Below are 21861 nucleotides of genomic sequence, written 5' to 3' on the forward strand. Positions count from 1 at the left end.
TATGGAAACAAACAATGCCACTCCCAAGGCAAAGATGAAAAGATACCCCACCAAAGAAAACAACAGTGGCAAGATACACTAATGAAAAGATACTCAGTAACAGAGAACTGGAAATAACCCAGTTATATAAATGATATAACCCCGTATGCATATTTCAATGACTGAACTTAAAAAGAATACTGCCCAAACCGAATGATGGTGAAGATGAAGTTGAGTTGGCAGTTTTTCATTTTGCCGGTAGGAATGGAAAATGGTAGAACCACGTTGGAAAACATACCAGTTGTTGAACTACCATATGATGCGGTCATCCATTCCTGGGTATTTGAGACATTTGATTCTATACAAATGTTTATAGAGGCTTGGAATCAAAAAGCCAGCTGAAAGATGAGGCCAGTGGCTCACACCTGTAATACTAGCTACTCAGGAGGCTGAGATCTGAGGATTGTAGTTCAAAGCCAGTCTGAGCAGACATACTTGAGAGACTCTTATCTCCAACTAACTACCAAAAGCTGGAAATGGAGGTGAGACTCAAGTGGTAGGGCACTAGCCTAGAGCACAAAAGCTCAGGGACAGTATCCAAGCCATGAATACAGCCCAGGAACTACAGGAAAATGAAAACAAAAACACTCAGAGACGTCTTCCCTCGAGGGGTCCACAGGCACCCCTACTTTCCCATTCACTGGTGTTCTACCAATGTGATCCTCTGAGGATCTGAGTGCTCGCTACCCTGAGGGTTCAGGTCTCTCAGGGACCTACCTCAGTAGAGCCTGTGAATGCGATCTTGTCTATGCCAGTGTGAGAAGCTATGGCTGCCCCGGCTGTTGGCCCAAATCCTGGCAGAATATTGACGACTCCAGGTGGAAAACCAGCCTGAGAAAACAGGATTGGAGGAGACAGACGAGTCTCGTGTAAGCGCATGCATTGCGTTAGCCAGGTTATGTTCTACAGGCTCCAAGGGCAGGGATGAAGTCAGTGGCTCCTACCTCCTTGATGAGGGCTCCCATGTAGAGCGCGCTGAGCGGTGTCTGCTCGGCTGGTTTAATAACCACTGTGTTACCACAGCACAGCGCGGGGGCAATTTTCCAGGCAAACATCAGCAGGGGGAAGTTCCACTGAAAGGAAAACACAAGAACCAAGGTTGATAGATGGAAAAAAAGATTTCTCCACGACTGTGTTTTCAAGCTGTGACATCTTAAGAGTTCTCAAATCAGTCCTCAGCATAAATCTTGTCTACTATAAAGTCTAGATGTTTGGTGGGGTGGGCGTGTCTTAATGATTTCATTAAGGATAGAATAGCTGGGCACCAGTGGCTTACACCTATAATCCTAGCCACTCAGGAGGCTGAGATCTGAGGATTGAAGTTCGAAGCCAGCCAGGGCAGGCAAGTCCATGAAACTCTGATCTCCAGTTTAGAAGTGGTCCTGTGGCTCAAGGTGGTACAGCACTAACCTTGAGCAAAAATGCTCAGGGATAGCACCCAGGCCCTGAGTTCAAGCCCTATGAAGAAGAAGAATAACAACAGAATAGAATAATGCTGGCCTTGAAAAAACATCTCTCCTTTACTTTCTCTTCCACAAAATTGCTCTATTCCAACTACCCATCAAAAGAAATCTTATGCCATAAGAAACATAAGAGAGTTTCTGGTGTGTGTGTGTGTGTGTGTGTGTGTGTGTGTGTGTGTGTGTGTGTGTGTGTGTGTGTGTGTGTGTGTGTGTGTGTGTGTGTGTGTGTGTGTGTGTGTGTGTGTGTGTGTGTGTGTGTGTGTGTGTGTGTGTGTGTGTGTGTGTGTGTGTGTGTGTGTGTGTGTGTTGGTCCTAGGACTTGAACTCAGACTCTGGCCACTGTCCCTGAGCTTTTATGCTTAAGTCTCATGCTGTACCACTTGAGCCAAAGCTCCACTTCCTTTTCCTTTGTTTTGGTTTAACTTTTCATGCCTGCTATTTTACGTATTTTCTATCATTAGTTTCCTTCTAATAAGTTCTCAGATGGGAAAATTTTGTCTTGAATTTTTTTTTTTTTTGGGTTCGGTCGTGGGGCCTGAACTCTGGGCCTGGGCGCTGTCCCTCAGCTCTTCAGCTCAAGGCTAGCGCTCTACCACTTGAGCCACAGCACCACTTCCGGCTTTTTTCTTTTTGTTATGTGGTGCTGAGGAATCGAACCCAGGGCCTCTGGCTTGCAAGGCAAGCTCTCTACCACTGAGCCACCTTCCCAGTCCCTTGAATTTTTTTTTTAAACACCAGGATTTTCACACTGACGTGTGCCTTTCACTGTGGGAAAACTAGAAAGAAAAATTGTAGCTGTGAATTCTATTGGAGTCAATGTGCATTTCAAAGCAGCATGTCTTCATAGGTGTATTGCCATAAAATACATGATTACAATGAAATGCATCTACTGGCAAGTATGGGGGGAAAAATTATCTGCGTCCCTCTCACTTCCAAAGAAGCTCAAGAAAACCAAACCATACTTCTGAGAGCCTATCAATTTGGGGCCTAAAATGATTAAAGCTGAATCTTAGCAAGTTATTACTCTTGTATTGTTAGAAACTCGAGGATGAGACTCATTACTATCAGGTGTCATTGAGCATTTCATTAAAGAGGAAAAGAATATTTCTGGTCCCCTGGCTCCAGCCCTTGACCACAACGTGTTTCTGCCTGAATCATCTTAGCTGCCAGCCTTGAAGGATTCTTACTGGTTCTGGCAAGGCTGCAAAAATATACAAGTGTCTTGCCTTCACCAAACACCCAATTTCTTTTCCTCGTAGTTGTTTATAAACTTGGGAGTCCTCGGTGATGTTTTAATTCCATCTACAGTGTATAAATCTTGGCGTGCAGTAAGTGAGCCGAGCTAGCTGACAGGCTTTTCCCCTGTCAGGAAGCTGCAGCTCTGTGGGTCTGGGGAAGAGCAAGAGAGGCAGGTTTGGGCCTTGCAAGAAAGGTGACAGACCCACCCCTGAGCAGATCTAAAGGGGACTTCCCTGTGTGTGTGTGTGTGTGTGTGTTTGTGTGTAATAAAAGCACAAGAACGACAACCAACTCTCTTAGTTCCCAATTCATTCCCTAATAAACTGATATATTGATCATTTCAGTAAAGATTAATAACTCCACAAAACCTTTGTTATCCCTCCCCAAAGCCAAAGCTTTGAGCCTCCCTCTTGGAAGCCCTGGCCAGTACTATTAGCTAGGCCTGTTAGAAGATACAGTGATGTTTTATATCATGCCAAGGATGTGTATGAGAAAGACAGAGAAAGAGCGCAGCGCAAAGGACAATGTTTAATGTTCCAATCCAAACACTAAGCACTACATCTATTTCCCTTTACAGCCCGGCATGGTTTCAATTACAACTGTGACATTAATGGTATGGCTGCGTCTTCTGTAGCGTCTATCTTCTAGAAACTTGTGAGAAGAAACAGTGGGAAAGGATAGGGTTGAAAAACCATATTAAAATACACACACACTCACACTCACACACACACACACACACACACACACACACACACACACGCTTGCCTGGGGGAAAAAAAAGGTGAGTCACAGACCTTAAAACTATACAAGCAAATAGAGCAAAGCACTAATTTTCCATGAGCAGAAGGGACACCCACAACCAAGGGTAGGTTATTAATACACGGGGCTTGGCTTATTTTAATCATGAGAATTCTATGACTCGAGAACTCAAATCCTGGTAACGGAGCTGAAAGCCTAAGAACCTGTTCAAATAAGCATTCGCAGGGAGGCTGTTCAAGATATGTCAACAACATGAGTTCAGTTCTTTTTCTTCCCAGTAATGGAAAACACACATTCACCAAGGACCATGTTTTATGTGTCGTTAAGGGAACTGAGTCAAATGAAAATAAATAGGAGGTGTGAGGAGATACACTCACTGGGATGATCTGTCCACACACTCCGATGGGCTCGTGTCTTGTAAAGGTGAAGTAATCTCCATCTGAAAGAAATAAGTGTGAAAGGGTAAGAACCGAGGAAGAGGAGGAAGAGGGAGAACTTTGGTAGCTGTAAAAATTAGAAGTGAAGTTGAAAAGAACCATCCTACTGAGCCACACACAAAAGAGCTCTGTTTGGGCCTAAGCAACCTTGGGGTATGTCTTGCACAGAGCCAGAGTCATGACAGGATGACCTCTGAGGCAAATGAAGGACACATTGGCTAATGGGCCCTACAAGAAGCCTTTGGAGTCAAGAACAAATGGGCATACTCAAAATTCAGCCAGGTGCAAATGGCTCAGAGGAAGCTGAGATCTGAGGATCACAGTTCAAAGCCAGCCTGGACAGGAAAGTCCATGAGACTTTTATCTCCAATTAACCACCAAAAAGCCAAAAGTAGAGTTGTGGTTCAAGCCGTAGAGTGCTAGCCTTGAGCAAAAAAGCTCAGGGACAGTACCCAGGCCCTGAGTTCAAGCCCTGGGATCAGCACACACACACACACACACACACACACACAGATTCAATTTTATATTAATATTAAAATAAGCTGTAGGACAGTTTTTGATTTAAAAATGGGAGAGGCTGAAACCTTTAAATAACTTTCTAAATCTTTTTTTTTAATGGCAAAGAAAATATTACTGAGCAAATTTAAAATGCTGGGCAACGGGAGGGAAAAAAAAGATGTGGGGTAAAAAGTAAGATACATGCCATAACTCAATCCAGCTGTCAAAATGCACTCCGTGCATACTGGTGGAACACAGGCAGGCCCAGGGCTATTTAAAGAAGGCAGAAGTCCACTTCAAAGGAGAAGTCCATCAATAACCCAAAGCCACCACCCTGCACTGCATACAGAAATGAGGACCCATGCTTGGATCCCAGGGGGCTAGCAGGAGACGCGCTGGATGGGAATTTTATAACCGTGTTTTTCTGATAGGCATCATAGGCAATTGGAATAATCAGCCAGAAAGTCCAAACCACAATTCTTCTTCTTTAGAAAAACAGCATGGCCTTTATCTGAACAAGTTCACAAAGTTAACTGAATGGAGTAAAGAATGGATTGCTTTTAGGCCATGGCTTTTGTTTCTGGAATTGGCAAAAAAAAAAAAAAAAAAAGCCCTCTATTGCTGGCCCTTTGGCCACTAGAGAGTGTCTGTCTGTCTGTCTGTCTGTCTGTCTGTCTCTCTCCTCTCTCTCTCTTTCCCCCCTCTCTCTTTCTCTCTCCTTTCCTCTCCTTCACCACCTCCCCCCCCACCCACACACAAACATAGAGTCCTCAGGGAATAAAAAGATACTCAGCTAATGCTTAGAAAAGTACAATGGTTAAGGACTGAGGATGGAAGTGTGTGGGTTTGGGAAAGACAAATGAGGTCCATCATTGTCTCTCAACACACCTTAATAGCTAACATTGACCACCCGATGCTATTTCAAATGAATTCAAAATTATACATTTAAAAATTAAACAACATGCCAGGTGCTGGTGGCTCACGCCTATAATCCTAGCTACTCAGGAGGCTGAGATCTGGGGATCACGGTTCAAAGTCAGCCCGGGCAGGTACCTCTGTAAGACTCTTATCTCCAATTAATCACCAGAAAGCTGGAAGTGGTACTGTGGTTCAAGCAGTAGAGCATTTGCCTTGAGCTGAAGAGCTGAGGGACAGCGCCCAGGCCCAGAGTTCAAGCCCCACGACCGACAAATAAATATACAACTTAAATTAAGGTGCTCCTCTCCCTCTCTCTATTTCTCTCTTTGGCCTTAGATCTCTGATTTCTCTTCCCAGTATTAGCCGTTGTCTGTTTCTGGTACATACTTTCAAGGAACTTCTATTCATGGACAAATCTTTTAATGCCCTTCTCTTTTCTTTTTTTCTGAATACAAATGGAACTGTGGTATCTAGTCTTATATTTCATTCTTCTCTCTTTTCTGTATATAGCTAGTCCATCATAATGGCTGCATGTTATTGCATGGCCTGAACAAGTAACAGTAATTTTGTCCCACTCCTGAAGATCATCAAAACAACTTTCAGTGTTGTCTGTTATAAATAATGCTAAAAAGACTATCATTTTATATGTAACTGAGGAATTTCTTGAACAAAGTATATGCACATTTCACAGAAAACATAGACAAAAATCTTTAAAAAGCTGACCACGATAAGGAATTGAACTTGACTTCAAAATAATGTCCCAACAGAAACTGAACTATGGGAAATAAGACTTCTTCCTAGGGCTGGGAAGGTGGCTCAGAGGTGGAGCGCTTGCCTTGCATGCATGAGGCCCTGGGTTCGATTCCTCAGCACCACACAGGCAAAAAGAAAAAAGGTGGAAGTGGCGCTGTGGCTCAAGTGGTAGAGTGCTAGCCTTGAGCTGAAGAGCTGAGGGACAGCGCCCAGGCCCAGAGTTCAAGCCCCATGACCAGACCCCCCCCAAAAAAAGACTTCTTCCTAGGCTACTCTGTTCTCTGATTTGATAAATATTGATCTGAAGGAGTGCACAATAGGGACCAGATCTGCCCCTCAAGGGTCACATTGAAAACTTTTGCCATATGCAAATAGCACATACACTACCACGTGCACAGTACCTTCTGTTAAATCAACTCATCTTTAACAAATATGAACATAGCTACTTGTTAGGTTCATTTAAAAGAATCTAGAAAAAAACAAGAAAATCTAGAAAATAACAAGAGCTAAGTTATGTTTTCTTTTCTCATTCTTCAAATCCAAAAAGTGGATGCTTACTAGTTTACTGTTTTGTACCACCTGGCATGTTACCACTGTTACAGGGGAGCTGTCTGGTGCTTCTCAAACTTACATGAGCACCTGAAGCATCTGACTGTGTTCTGAATGCAGACTCAGACTCCACAGGCCTGGGAAGACATCGAAGACTCTACCACCTGAGACACACCCCCAGTTCTTTTGTTTATCACTAACTTTTCCCTGACTGTCCTCAAACTTGAGGGCTTTCTACCTCTACTTCTTGAGTGGCTAGGATGATAGGTGTGTGACATCTAGCCCAGTTTGAACATTGCCCTTAATACTTTTTAATGATAAATTAAGAATACCACAATATGTTTCTATAGAAACGTACAAAATGACTTTCACATCCTTATTTCATTTTATATTCAAAATGAGCCCAGAGGCTCATGCCTATAATCCTAACTACTCAGGAGACTGAGATTGGAGGATCATGGTTCGAAGCCAGCTTGTGTAGGAAAGTCTGTGACACTCTTAGGTCCAGTTAATCACAGAAAAAGTTGGAAGAGGTGTTGTGGCTCACAGGGAGGAGCACTAGCCTTGAGCAAAAGGAGTTTAGGGACTGTGCCTGGGCCCAGAGTTCAAGAAAAAAAAAATGAATATATATCAGAAAAAAATGAATATATATCAGCAGAAAAAATAAATGAATATATATCACAATCAGAACATTTCCTTGACCATCCTGGGACTGAAACTCGGGGCCACATGCTTGCTAAACAAGAACCCTACCATTGGAGCCACATTTCCAACCCTTTTTTCATTTTGAGTTTATTTTTTCAGGTAATGTCTTGCACTTGTCCCTAGGCTTGCCTTGGACTGCGAGCCCCATGCTTTTGCCTCTTGCCCAGCAGTCATTACAGGCCTGTGCCATCAGAGCTGATGTTGTGTGCATGGGTGGGTATGTGTTGAGATCGGGTCTGGCTAACCACATCTGCCTTTGAAGCTATAGCTCAGTTTTACCACTAGTCCATTACATGGTCTTGAAGAAAGTCATCTTATTTCCCTGGATCCTTCGGGGTTCCTGGGGGTCCTTGAAGCTTCAGCCTCTCGCTGAAGCCTCTCGCTGGGCCTGACTTCATTGCCACTGACAGTTCAGGCCCCACTGACATGCCTTGGTGAAAGGCAGGGTGGACACAGGACACAGCCCCTCACTCCTGTTCAGACTGCATGCTTTCCACTACCCTTTCACTGTGGAGAGCACTGAACCAGGGCAAGCAGATCGAAGGCAAAGCCTGAAGACCCAAGTCAGTAAAGTGTCCATGTTTTAGCCTATTCTTCAGCATTAACAGGTAAAACTGGAAAAAGCTCCAAGATAAATAATGAAATGTGACCTGAGTCGTTTTTAACCTCCTTTTGTTGAATGATACATCCTAAGGTCATTTTGATGTTCAACATAAAGCAGAGGCTAAATTTGTTCACATACCCTAAAAAAAAAAAATCAATAAGATTAGCACTCAATACAGAGAAAAATCTAAGGTGACATAAGCCCATTAGCTTCCATTTCTCCGTCACAAAAACTGAACACAAGCTTGGACTTGTCCTCCATCATTAGGGGGTCGTAGATAGGAGAGGAGCAGAGGATTCTGATATAGGTAAAATAATAAAAATAATCAAAATGAGAAAATACTTCTCCTGGGGACTGCTGTGAGATACAAATGAGCACTAAGAAAGCCTTCCACAAATCATAGTAATGGTTATTATTTATCATTATAACTGGGACTTGCCGTAGTAAAGGGTCAAAGCTCAGGATTTATGGTCAGAGAGAATGGCTCCATTGGGTAATGGCAGGAAATAATGGATAGTGTAGTAAAGGAAATAACATCAAGACCATTGTGAATCAAGTTCACGTTGCCTAATTCTGCAATCCCATCCCATGGCGGGATGGAATGGATAGAAGTGGGAGAAACTCCCAATTCAGAGGAGGAGGCCACTGGTAAATGGCTCAGAAGTGAGTATCCTAGCCAGGTGTCAGTGGCTCACACCTGTAATCCTAGCTACTCTGACTGAGATCCTGAGGAATATGGTTCAAAGCCAACCTGGGCAGAAAAGTCTTTGAGATGCCATCTCTAAAATAACCAGCAAAAGGGAAATGTGGAGGCATAGCTCAAGAAGTAGAGCACCAGATAAGCATGCAGGTAAGCTGAACGCGTATGAATCCCTGAGTTCAAACCCTGAGGTCAAAACGAGCATCCTTTCTCCTCTTTCAAAGACTTTTGGTTAGAAGCTCCTTCAGGGGAACAAAGAGTAGACAGTTTTTTACATAGATTATCCCTCTGCGATCAAAGTGCTTTTTCTAAGTGTGATTTTGATCAAAGCAAAATCATCTGTTGGAAGCAATTCAGTGTCTCAGCATTGATGGTGGAATAAAACTTGTAGCCTGGCTGACCCAGGCTCCAACTATCCTCTCAGGCCCAGCAGCGCATCGTAGAATGTTTCCTTCCGAGGAGTGGATGTTATGGTTCAAGAGGGCGAAGGCCAAGGCTCGGAATTTTCCCTGACATCCCAATGCCCACCATACTTTCAAACTCCCGGCCCCTAGCCAAGTACTTAGTGGTTGGTTAATAGACATAGGCGTATTCATAGATGGATTCAAGTTGCTTGTCCCTACATGTACTTGTAGAATGTCTACACACAGAAGGAGGGACCGTGTCAGAGTCAGCGATGCTTTGGTTCTAGGCGCAGCTCAAGTTGCTAGACTCGTCTGAGAGCTACGCTGAGTAGTTGCTGCCCATTTGGGGTGATGAGACTGAGTTTCTGGATGAACCCCCCATTCCCTTTCTGACACAGTTGTGTTTCACCTACCTACAGGAATGGTCATTCCATGAATCTTATCAGCCCAACCTGCATAATACCGCAGAGTTTTGATGACGCCCTGCAAATCCACATAAAAAGCTTGCAGGAATGGTTTGCCACCATTTAAGGATTCCATAGTCTGTAGGAAAAGAAAGGAAGAGGAATTTAATCGCATGCATTTTTCCAGGTATAGACTAAAGAGTTTCTGAAGCAAAGGAAAAGAGGAAAAAGACGGGTGCTGGTAGCTCACACCTGTAATCCTAACTACTCAGGAGACTGAGATCTGAGGATTAAGGTTCAAAGCCAGCCAGCCCAGACAGGAAAGTCTGTGAAACTCTAATCTCTGATTAACCACCACAAAGCTAGAAGTTCAAGTGGTAGAATGCTAGCCTCAAGCAAAAAAGCTCAGGCACAGCACCCAAGCCCAAAGGGCAAGCCTCAGAACTGGTGCATGCACAGGGAAGGAGGGGTAAGGGGGAAGGGAAGAGCATGCAAATGGCTATGAATGGTGATGCATCCTCGTTTAACTCCGATTTTCCAAATAGAAATGTCTAGTATGCAAGTGTGGTTTGAGTTTCTAGTAAAATCCACAATGAGCACATACATGCTCGTGTCTGTGTATTTTCAATGACTACTGTCCAAATACATAAGCGCGGCACTCCTTTAACTGACAAGAAGGAAATGTTCGGCTTGTCAAACTACCTTCTGGTATATTAATAACCAGAGCTGAAGAGGGATTTGTTTTTTGGAGTCTACACTAGTAACCTGAATCCATAAAGAGGAATGGGGACATAGATTTTTTTTTTTTTTATGCAATTGAGGAGAAAATAAAATGTTCTCCACAGCTGCCAGGACCCCCACCGAGAGAAAGAATACTCACAGTGCACAGCAAGTTTATTTATTACCATCAAATAAACAAGATCGCCCTTAGGGAAGCCCACACTTTTAACAACTTAAAGGCTGGTTTCAAGTAAACATTTAGATTAACAACCATTATGTATTAACAGCAAAGAATCTGGTCCATTTAATTAAAAAAATAGCAATATTAAGCAGTTTTACATTCTAACCATTATGATTTTTTTTTTTTGATGACATGTTCCTACACAGATTAAGTCTGTAAGGAAAACATTGAGAAACAAGGAGCTCTCCAGACTTGAGATAGATTAAAGGTATTACAGGCTTAACAAATGTAAGTATATTTTTAATAACTTTCATGGTTTCCCCTCTAAGGACATTTTATAACACAGCCTGGTGTAAAAATGATGGGATTACTGACAACGCTACCATTGAATTGTTTTCTACTCATTATTTACAGTGCAGTTTATTTATTAAATGGACAAGATGAAACTCATCATAGAATGTCTCATGTCTACTGTTCACTGATACTTTTAGGAACGTAATACGTTTTTAAGATGGTATTACAAGCTGCATTACAGGTGTGGGTCTGTCATCTTAGATAGTCAGGAGGTTGAGATCTGAGGATTGAGGTTTAAAGCCAGCTTGGGGAGGAAAGTCGGTGGGACTCTTATCTCCAAAAAAAAAAAACTGCCCAAAAGCTGCAAATGGAGCTGTGGTAGAGTGCTGGCCTTGAGCAAAAGAAATTCGTGGACAGTACCCAAGCACTGAGTTCAAGCCCCAGGACCAGACCAAAACAAAAGGTGGGCATTACATTCTCTGTGCAGCTAGCATAGAGCCAAGCTGTACACGACATAGAATGAAGTACTAGTCAACCAAGAGACAGTTTTCATCTCCCCAGAACTCTGAATTCTCTAAAAAGCTGCCATTTACTTAAAGAGCAGCAATAACAAAACCATCTGGAGCTGGGTACCAGCAGCCCACAATTTTAATGCTAGCTGCTCAAGAGGCTAAGAACTGAGGATCGTGGTTCAACGCCAGCCTGGACAGAAAAATCCTGATGAGAGTCTTATCTCCAATTAGCCATGCAAAAAACAAACAAACAAACAAAAAAAAAACGCTAGCAGAGCTGTGGGCTCAAAGTGGTGGAGTTCTAGCCTTGAGCAAAAGACCTCAGGGACAGCATTCAGATCCTGGGTTCAGGCCTTAGAGCCAACAGTAACAACAACAACAAAAATGCTCTAGGGTGGGGTAAGATCCTGGGAGAAAGATTGCTCTAATTGCTCTAGTGAAAAGAAAGTTAGCGTCTCTCTTTCCTTGTGTATCTAAAAAAATGATAGGACAAACAAAGCCTAAGAGCAAAGGCCTGCAGCCCTCTGCTTCTGAAGAGTAACCAGAGTTTGCAGGGGGTAGTGGTCCTATCAGATCCTCCAGAGTATTGCTGGGGATAGGTTTATGCAAGCTGCCTGGTGCTTGATAGGTTTTATAGGCAGGAGAAAGGAAAGGACTTAGCAATCTCGCAGTGTTACAGTCGTTCTTCAAAATGCAAAGAGGAGAGACACTCAGCTGATTCTCTATTTCCCCACTTTATCCCCAAGTATACACAGCTCCCATTTCCTAGGTGTATTCTGCACGTCCTATCTTCCCCGCAGGTCTGCCTCCCGGCCCATGTTCCTAAAGACAGAAGAACCGTGATTCTGGAGTAAAGACTCATCCTTGGGCTACTTACTGCAAGAACTGCCCTGTCTCGTTCCACTAAGTCTGCAAGCTTGTCCAACAGACGTCCTCTCTCTGAAGCATCCATCCTTCTCCACACTGAGCCAAGGGAGAAAGCCAGGCGGGCTGCCTGCACTGCTTTGTCTATATCCGCCTGTTAGGGAAGAGGCACATGAAAGGGAGAGGAACCATCGGCTCTTGGGCTCCCAACGTAAGTGATGGTGTCTGATCGAGTGCATGTCTACTGCTCCCCTGACTTGACAGGGGTTACTTCGTAGAGGATCTGGAAACACATACCTTGTCGGCCTCTTGGACTTCACACAGCTGCTCTCCTGTGGCTGGGTTGTAGACAGGGAACACTCGCCCGCTGTCTGAGTTCTGCCACTCATTGTTAATAAAGATCTAGGAAAGGAGACAGTACAATGGGATCTGTGATGCAGTCGATCAGAAGTGTGGCAGTCGCCTGGTGATAATACTAGAGCTGTACACTTGAGGGTGTCAGGCAAGTGTAAACCTTGAAGCATTACAAGACACCCTAAACAGAGTCCTGTCTCATCCCACTCCCTCTCAATCCAGGAATTCCCTCCAAGTTGTTTTGGTTTTGATGTTGTCCAAAGACTTAAGAGTGTTTAGCTTTAGTTGAACATGTCAACCAGCAAGAGAGACAGTGTCTGATCAGCACTGGGACAAATGGGCACCATGTGCTCCTGATACAACGCATTAAGAAAAGATCATTTTACATTCCCATCAGCAATTAAGAAGTGCTTCTGGGGCTGGGAAGGTGGCTCAGTGGTAGAGCGCTTGCCTTGCATGCATGAGGCCCTGGGTTCGATTCCTCAGCACCACATAAGCAAAAAGAAAAAAGCCAGAAGTGGGGCTGTGGCTCAAGTGGTAGAGCGCTAGCCTTGAGCTGAAGAGCTGAGGGACAGCGCCCAGGCATAGAGTTCAGGCCCCACGACCAGACCCCCACCCCTACCCGACCCCCCCAAAAAAGAAGTGCTTCTTTTGCTCCATAGTCTGCGGCTTTTTGGATTTTAACCATTCTGACTGGTCTGTAGTAGAAACTCATTGTCCTTTCAGTTTGTAATTCTCTAGTCTTAACTATTCTCAATTTAACTCATTTCTGCTTGCATATTTGCGATTTTCTTCTAATACTCTAGGTTTGCATTATTCATTTTCTAGTTTCCTAAAACAGAAGTTTAGGCTATTTCCTCTCTTCTAATATATGCACTTAATGCCATGACATTAAAAATACTGCTTTAGCTGCATCTCACAGATTTTGAATAAGCCTTATTTTCATTTAATTCTAAATACTTTTAGTTTAAGACTTGTTCATAGGCAGATGTATTACTTATAAGTATGTGGTTTAATATCCAAGTATTGTGGATGGTTTCCAGATAGCTTTTCAGTTCTAGTTTAATTCTACTGAACCAGAAAACCTATTTTTATATGATTTCTAGTAGTTCACATTTGTAAGCATATGTTTTACAGCCCAGAATGCGGCCTATATCTTGGAGAATATTCTATGTAAGCCTGAGAATAATAAATATGCTGCTGGAGATTTAGTTTTACAATTCCCTGGAACTAATATTGGCACTAACCTCTAGAGAAAACCCAGTATTTGTATTTTCATTCAGCTTCCTATTCATTTTGAGATCACTGCTCTTTTAATTAATCAATATAGTAGAAGTAATATATAAATATATGAAGATATGTATTCACTGTTCCTACTTAATATTGTGATATTTGATATTGTAACATAATAAGAAGGCAGGAAGGAAGGAGAAATAGAAAGAGAGAGAAAGCAAGCGAAGAGCTTGGAAATAAAGGATATCCTCTTACTTTTCAGATGATATGATAACCATGTAGAAATCTATTAAAAAATTACCAGACATATAAATTTGGGAAAGTTGCAAGATATAAGATCAATAGTTAATCAATGTACTATCAAGAGTCACAGAAAAATGAAACTTAAAAAATATTTTTATAAATAAATATTTGCATACATACATGTATATATGTAAATATACATATATATGCATACATCTGTATACTTATATGTGTGTATATATACATCTATGCATACATAGATGTATATATGTATATATACATATATCCATGCATGTATATCTCCAAGATCTAGTGTATTATGACAGAGGGGCCTTGAAAGTAGGTTGTTTATTGCCGAAAATGAGAATCCTGTGCAGCAACATTTGGCCACAACTACTAACCTTTTAAAACAGAAAGATTAAAAGTAATAGCCCACAGGAAAGTCTAAAGAAGACTTATAGCCCTTGGTTTCATTACAAGCCCCTCATAAGATTAAAGGACCCACAAAGTCTTCCTCCTCATCCTCCTTTGTAGAACAAGTTTCTAGCACATAAATAGCAAAGGGAGTATCTGAGCAGAAATTCGGTTTTACAGAAAGAGACCCACGAAATATTTATGTAGGGCCCCGTCTAAGCAAAGAATGGTTTGAGAAGCCACAGCCTACGTACACACTGCCGTTCTGGAACGTACGATAATATTTCAAAGACAAGATTACTTTCAGGGAAGTTAAATGAGGTAAGACATTGTGATTTAGTGCTTAGATGGAGGGTAGAGATAAGAGTTGCTGGAGTTTGCTTCGGAGCAGGGAGGGCTCTAGTGTGGTGTGGCTGATATGTTAAAAGAACACTTCAGAAAAACGAGAAATAATGAGGGAGTGTGACCTGGGGTAGGGAGAGGGGAAGGCAGAAGAAAGAAATTCTATCCCTAATAAAACCATTCTGCTGGCCTGATCTGCCTCTCTTCCTTGACATTAACTCCTTTCTGAAGCTCATCTGATACCCTGGTTGCAGAAGTGTGACAGAAAAGAAAGAAACACGAGGTTAGGCTATCTCCCTCCCATGTACAAGTTCCTCTGATGATTGAGCGGCCCTGACCTGTCAGGGCCGGTGTCTGCCAGGGTAAGTTGAATCCATTCGGGAGATCAAGGCTGGAAAATTACAGAAATCTCTAAAAAAAAAATGAGAGTAGGTAAATCAGAAAGCAGAGTTATAGAAAATAGGAAGACACTAGAAAAGAGAGAAAGATTATTTTTAAGAGATGTCATAAACTAACCACACATTTTAAAAGAGCACTGATTTTTTAAGTGATTTTTTTAAAAAAGTGGATGAATAAAAAAGAGGAGATTCTAAAAGATAAGGAAAATCGACATAAAAAAAAGTATTTGCAGAGCTGGAATGTGGCTTAGTGCTTGCCTAGCATGTGTGAAGCCCTGGGTTCGATTCTTGAGTACCACATAAGCAGAAAAAGCCAGAGGTGATGCTATGGCTCAAGGGGTAGAGCGATAACCTTGAGCAAAAGGAGCCTAGGAACTGCACCCGGGCCCAGAGTTCAAGCCCCAGGACCAGCTCTCCCACCAAAAAGAATATATTGTTGTAGAAGAATTAAAGCAAGCAACAGAAAACACAAATAGTCTAATGCATACACTTGGGGCATCTGACTCCTTTATTTGCAGACATGGGATCATGCTCTCTACACTATGGAGAAGGAATGGTGTTGTAGAGACAATGTGGGAGCCCTTGGGTAGCATCATTCTAGTATTCATATGCATATGCATTTCCGTCAAAGCGTTCTGAGAAGCCAAGTATAAAAGAATAAAGGCAGACTTCATCACTGGAGATCACCAATCAGACAACATTTGAAAAGGACTTTGGGCCAGGTGCCGGTGGCTCATGCCTGTAATCCTACTTATTTAGGAGGCTGAGATCTGAGAACCAAAGTTCCAAGCCAGCTCAGGCAGGAAAGTCAGTGAGAGCAAAACGCTGCAAATGGAGCTGTGGCTCAAGTGGTAGAGTGCTACAGTACACTGAGTTCAAGCTCCAGGAGACACACACACACACACACACACTTTCAATCGATATGACTCAGAAAAACAGACTCTACTTTCTAATGTGTACCCTAATAGTTGTATCTTCCTTCACAGCGATGTCCATGCTTGCTCGTGTCTATTAACTTGTGTTCCCTATGTGGCCTATGCTTTCTTCTGTGTCCTTGAATTAGAAACACAGCTAAATTCATGAGGACTGTCTCTTAAGACACCAACTTTTAATGCTCTCTTCTTATTGCCGCTCCCCTTCCCTCTTCCTCCCTTCTCTTTCTCTCATCTCCCGTAACAGTATTTGCTGAGTGTCTACTTTCTTCTAGACAAAGTGCTTTCTAGGAAACCCCTTCCTAGAATATTTAATTTTCTTTCTTCTCTACATGTCCGAATCTAGCATAGGATCTCAGCTTAGGGAGGTCACCCCAAGCCACAAGGGCCACTGCATACTTAGATACTTTTGAAGAGAAAATAAATGACTTCTATGGCTGGTTTCCCTTGTAGAAAACATCCTTGGCTAAATCAACGCCTCCCCCCACACCCCAATTACCACACACACACACACACACACGAGATCAGGGGTACATACCCACTCTACTGTTCCACACTTCCTTTTTCTGTGCTACTGATATCTGTTTTAGGAAAGATACCAAGGGACAGCCGGTGCACTGTCTTGATCACGCGCTGGGTCATGGCGTGGGCTGCTCTGGTGGAGGGAAGGACACGCCGATGATAGCGGTGACACATCCCTATCCATGTTGTGGAAGAAAGGCTGGGGGGGGGGGAGGGGGGGACTTGCTACTGGTAATGGTTAATGTTCATTTCTTCCTGTTCCACTTTCTATAAACAAGGTAATGCCTATACAAGCTCATTGCTGTAAACTGAGCACATTTAAATTGGCAGTAAAACCCGGCGTATTTACTCTAGTGGGCGTATAAAGTGCCTCATCCAATGTTTTGGAAATGTTTCAAGTTTTGAAACCAAGCAGCTGGCAGCTTTACAAGGCAACCCTTACACTTCAATCATCACTCTGCAAAAGTTCTTGGTGTCCCGTGTCAGGGAGTACCACTCACCCAGCATCCATTCCCCCACCCCTCGGATTCTTTCCCAGTCAATTTGCATTCGCCAGGCTCTTATAAACTCTCCAAGAGCCACAGACTCCGATGGCTGTGGAGTAAATGTATATATCTTGTGCATTGAATCTGACTTTCATTTATGGTCACTTCGTAAAAATGCCTCAGACTGGACGAGTGATGATACATAGCAAGAACTCGGGATCCCTGCGAAGTCTCAGATTAAGTTTTGTTTTTAATCCCTTCTTCTTCTCCCTTCCGTCTTTATTAATAAATGACCATTTTTGAGGCCTAGCTCTAAATCAGCCCAAGTATTTGACAGCAAATGTTCCTGTCTATGGATTATATATAACCTGTCTTAAAGACACGATGAGAAAAAAAAGCGGGGGGGGGGGGGGTCACCCCGGGAAGGGCAGGTCTTGCTTCTGTGTAAATCATGCTACAAATTGGACAATACCCAGAGAGTTCATTGTTCACCTTCAATTGTGAGGGCCATTCCCACTTACCATTCCCCCAGAATCAATGTTCATTAAGGCCGATGGCAACCATAAATCAACCTGGATTTTCCAAGGTAATTTAGCACTAAGCATATGTATTTAAATAAAATGTAACTGATTAACTACTCGCTTTTTTTTTTTCAGTCCAGAAGTAGCTGAGGCCGTTTCTTTATAATAGAGACATGCTACTTTTCATTTTTGCAAAGACAGGAAATGAAAGAAATATGATCTTCTAAAGAGGTGAGTGAAGGCTAGTTCGGTGGCTCACAGCACAGTGTGTGTTAGGAGAGAGATGGGGCTGAGATAGAAGAGGGAGGAAGAGAGAACAAAAAGGAAACAGCCAGGCACTGGAGGCTCATGCCTACGATCCTACCTACTCAGGGGGCTGAGATCTAAACCCATGAGACTCCTATTCCCAAAAAGCTATCAAAAAGACAGATGTGCTGGGCTGGGAAGGTGGCTCAGTGGTAGAGTACTTGCCTTGCATGCATGAGGCCCTGGGTTTGATTCTTCAGCACCATATACACAGAAAAGGCTGGAAGTGGCGCTGTGGCTCAAGTGGTAGAGAGCTAGCCTTGAGCTGAAGAGCTGAGGGACAGCGCCCAGGCCCAGAGTTCAAGCCCCAAAACCAACCAAAAAAAAAAAAGAGAGAGACAGATGTGGGGCTGGGAATGTGACTTAGTGGTAGAGGGCTTACATAGCATGCATGAAGCCCTGGGTTCCATTCCTCAGTACCACATTGACAGAAAAAGCTGGAAATGGCATTGTGGCTCAAGTGGTAGAGTGCTAGCCTTGAGCAAAAGAACCTCAGGGACGGTGCCTAGACCCAGGACCAGCACACACACACAAAAAGAAAAAATTATAAGAAAGGAAGGGGGAAGAAGTAGTTGACATTGGTCCATCTCCTTAGAAGTCATTCATTCTCCCTTTATTCACAGCCATTTATTATACACCTACTGATGGGTAGGCAATGAGAGATAGAGAAATAAATAGCAACTGGCTCTTTCTCCTGTTCAGCATGGGGGTGATGGAGGTTCATTAAACCAGATCCAATACTGGGATGTGTAGCAATTCAGAAGTACTTAGTGCTGCTATCTGATGGCTCACACCTAAATACTCAGGAGGCTGAGATCTGAGGACTGTGATTCAAAGCCAGCCCAGGCAGGAAAGTCATGAGACTCTTATTGCCAATTAAACAGCAAAAAAAAAAGCCAGAAGTAGAGCTGTGACTCAAGTGGCAGAATACCAGCCTTGAGTGGAAAAAGCTAAAAGACAACATCCCGGCCCTGAGGTCAAACCATCTGACACACACACAAAGGTATTTAATACTTACTATATGTCTAGACATATACTCCCAAAGTAAAATACTTTAGGTCTTAATGTTATATAATACCAGAGAGAAAAGTTTGTGCCTCAGAGAGATTCAATCAAAGCAACCATACGTGCCTGCCAGGAACCAACAAGAAAGAAAGGCCAGGGGCTTCAGGCTTCACCAGAGAAAGCCCTCTGAAGAGAAGTGAAGATGAGCTGTCGTCCTTCAAGAGCTGTGTTCACTCTGCCTTGCCTACTAAAGCAACCAGGAGAGGGCCACCTAGGAGGATTTGTGTTTATATTCAGTAAATCATTCCAATATCACTAACATCATGAAGTACCCCACTTAGTGTGGGTACTGAGAACCTTCACTATTTCTTTTCGTTTGTGATGAAGCCATCGTTTTCCTTTCCAGGGGAATAAACTAAGGTTTCTGTTACAAGTCCAAGCTTTCACCACCAACAATTTACAGGGCCAAAACTTGGAAGTTAGGCCTCCTAATGTATATACACATATATGTTGATTGATACATGATAGATACATATATCATGCTGGTGTATACATACATATGTATCATGTATATATCATATAGATACGTGTATAGATACATTATAAACATATATCATATCTACATCATAGATATGATATAAACATATCTATATGACATCGATATGATCAACCGGATTAAAGTATAGTATATGCACGTATTAGACACCTTTGAATAGGTAATGTGCGCTTTAACAAAAATAAATATTAAGACGTTGAAACACATCCTGTGTGTGATACAGGTACTAGGGGGAGGGAGAGGGCAAATAGTGAATGAAGGATGGTGGATATATCCAAAATATTATGTGTACGTGCGTGAAAAGGGACCAGTGGAGGTTTCTACATCTAGTTTGGGATAGAGGAGAAAGAATGACGGAAGGGGCTTGATGGACGTGTTTAAATGGACATGTTATAATCCAACTCCTTGAATAACTAACTGATGCTAACTAGCAAAAGAAAATTAAAAAATCAACCCCGGGAATTGAGGTTCTGAGAATCCCAGAGCCATCTTCATTTCCCATCCCGGAAAGGATGTCCCTCTGTCTATACTGAATACCATCTCGTTTGTAGTACGTTTCCTTACCTTTTTTCTTGTCTGGAATGGGGTGAAAAGCAGTTTTCATTGAAAATGTGGTTTTAAATGGACTGTGACCCCTAGAACAATGGCGTTTATGTCTTAACTGGATGCAGTGCCACTTGTACCTTGTGAAATCCCTGGTAAGCACAGGTCGTTTGCAAGGCCCCGGTTATCTCTGTGGTACTGGAACATATGCCTGAGTGCTCTTTAGTGGTCTGCTATATGGAAGGCCAAACTGGAACTGCGGTGCCCTCAGCTGACTTCTACCAAGCATGTCATGGGGCCATTTTACTGTTTATTACTTAAGGTGACTGTGTCTTAGAGGTTTATTTGGAAGGAGATAGCACTTTAAAGGTGTATTTTCCTTTATAACACAAGGAAAGAGTAAAGGAGTAGGAGGAAGTGGAGAGGTGCTTGTGTTCCAGTCCTGGTTTCATGCTGCATGTCTGATAAGTCACTCAGCCTTCCAGTTGCCTGTATCTCTCTCCATGATGTGCCAGAGGAAGACATTACTTAATACAAATCCTTCCTGCCCTTGACAGACATCAGTAATCAATTGTTGACACTTCCCAATTGAACTTCTGAATACCTTTTTCAACATGACACTTTGGAAGATACCATTTACATGGTATGGACAGAGTTCTAATACTGGACACCTGAGGTCCTAGACAAATAGCATCCGTGGCCACCAGTGGGCGCTCAGTGAGAAGGTGACTCAAAAGTTTTTTGTGATTCAGGTTTTTTCCTACTCCTTGTCTAAGTGTGTTTAAGGTCTCTTAACCATTGGCAATAAATCTGACCCCTGTAGAATACATCATCTGCTTCCAAAGATGATGGCCTCGGAGTTCCGGGAAGATGGCGGAGGAGAAGCTGGAATCTGAACAAGCTCTTGCATAGAAAACAGTTTCAGAGTTCCAGTGAACAGTCCCAAGCCAGAGAATCACACCAAGTGTGCCATCACAGGACAGAGAGTTAGTCAAGAGAGGGGAAGCCAAGCAGACACATCTGAGCAGCTGCTGCTGCGGCGGCAGGGTCGCAGCGGCGACCACCGCCGCGGAGGCATACCTGAGACGCAGTCCGGGACGAAGGAGCCAGACGCAGCAGACGAGCGGATTCTACTCAACACCAGCAAGAACCGACAAGGAGCGGACAACTTCATCCTGCACTTTGCAGACCAGAGACGACCCGAGATCCATGACTCCGCGTGAGTAGAAGCCCCACTTCCTCACTCCTCTGGGAGCAGAGGAGGGAAGGCCACCCCTCCCCCCCCAGCACCGGTGATCTCCATCTTGGATACCGACAAAGCTTGGAGGAGCGGCTAGCTCCAGCTCAGGCCTTGGAATAGAGCTAGTCATTTGGCAGGTCACAGGAACTTGGCGGCGAGGTGACCTCACAGACTCAGTTCCATCCAGGGAGGGGTCGCCCAGCTCAGGCACCAGCCACTGGAGTGGCTCTCCTCGCTGGGTGACCAGAGCCAGAGGCTGCCCCTCCCTCTAGCAGCCACCACAATCAATTGAAAAACAGAAACCCTGAGAATGGCTCCAGGCCGGGTGCTGTGAGTTTTTTTTCACAAAATAGCCCCAGGGAAAAGCTACTGTTCGTTGAAAGGCCTCAACTCTACCCAGAACCTAGCCTCATCACTGCATCCCCCTCTTTTGTGATTCTCAAAGCAGATCACCCTCCCAGTAAACTAACCTGGAAGGGGGATCTCAAAATCTTGGGTAAAGCAGAGCATTTTCCTGCCTGTTCCAACAAACTGACTTAAGAAACCAATCAAGCCACAGGACCTCAAGCTGACCAGAGACTCCAACCAGACTCTGGTTACAGACAAAAGGGAGATACAGGACTCTTCCCACCCCTCCCAAAAAAAAAAAAAAAAAAAAAATCAAAGAACTTTTTTTTTCTTCTTCTTCTTTTCTTTTTTTCTTTTTCTTGTTTTGTTTTTTTTT

The 21861-nt window shown here is 43.2% G+C and overlaps 1 protein-coding gene across 1 annotated transcript in view; it reads right to left on the reverse strand.

Moving 5' to 3' along the window:
• The window catches only part of Aldh1a2 (aldehyde dehydrogenase 1 family member A2), a 66430-nt gene that overhangs the window by 16625 nt on the left and 27944 nt on the right, over positions 1-21861 (reverse strand). The window contains exons 2-7 of the mRNA XM_042687665.1: positions 12341-12445; positions 12057-12197; positions 9482-9611; positions 3878-3939; positions 984-1112; positions 757-870 (exon numbers count right to left, since the gene is read on the reverse strand). Of these exons, the coding sequence (XP_042543599.1) occupies positions 757-870; positions 984-1112; positions 3878-3939; positions 9482-9611; positions 12057-12197; positions 12341-12445 (681 nt within the window). The remainder of the gene's footprint in view (positions 1-756; positions 871-983; positions 1113-3877; positions 3940-9481; positions 9612-12056; positions 12198-12340; positions 12446-21861) is intronic.

This window comes from Dipodomys spectabilis, unplaced genomic scaffold (assembly GCF_019054845.1).
Source record: "Dipodomys spectabilis isolate Male_0828 unplaced genomic scaffold, ASM1905484v1 ptg000108l, whole genome shotgun sequence".
NCBI classification, from domain to species: Eukaryota; Metazoa; Chordata; class Mammalia; order Rodentia; family Heteromyidae; genus Dipodomys; species Dipodomys spectabilis.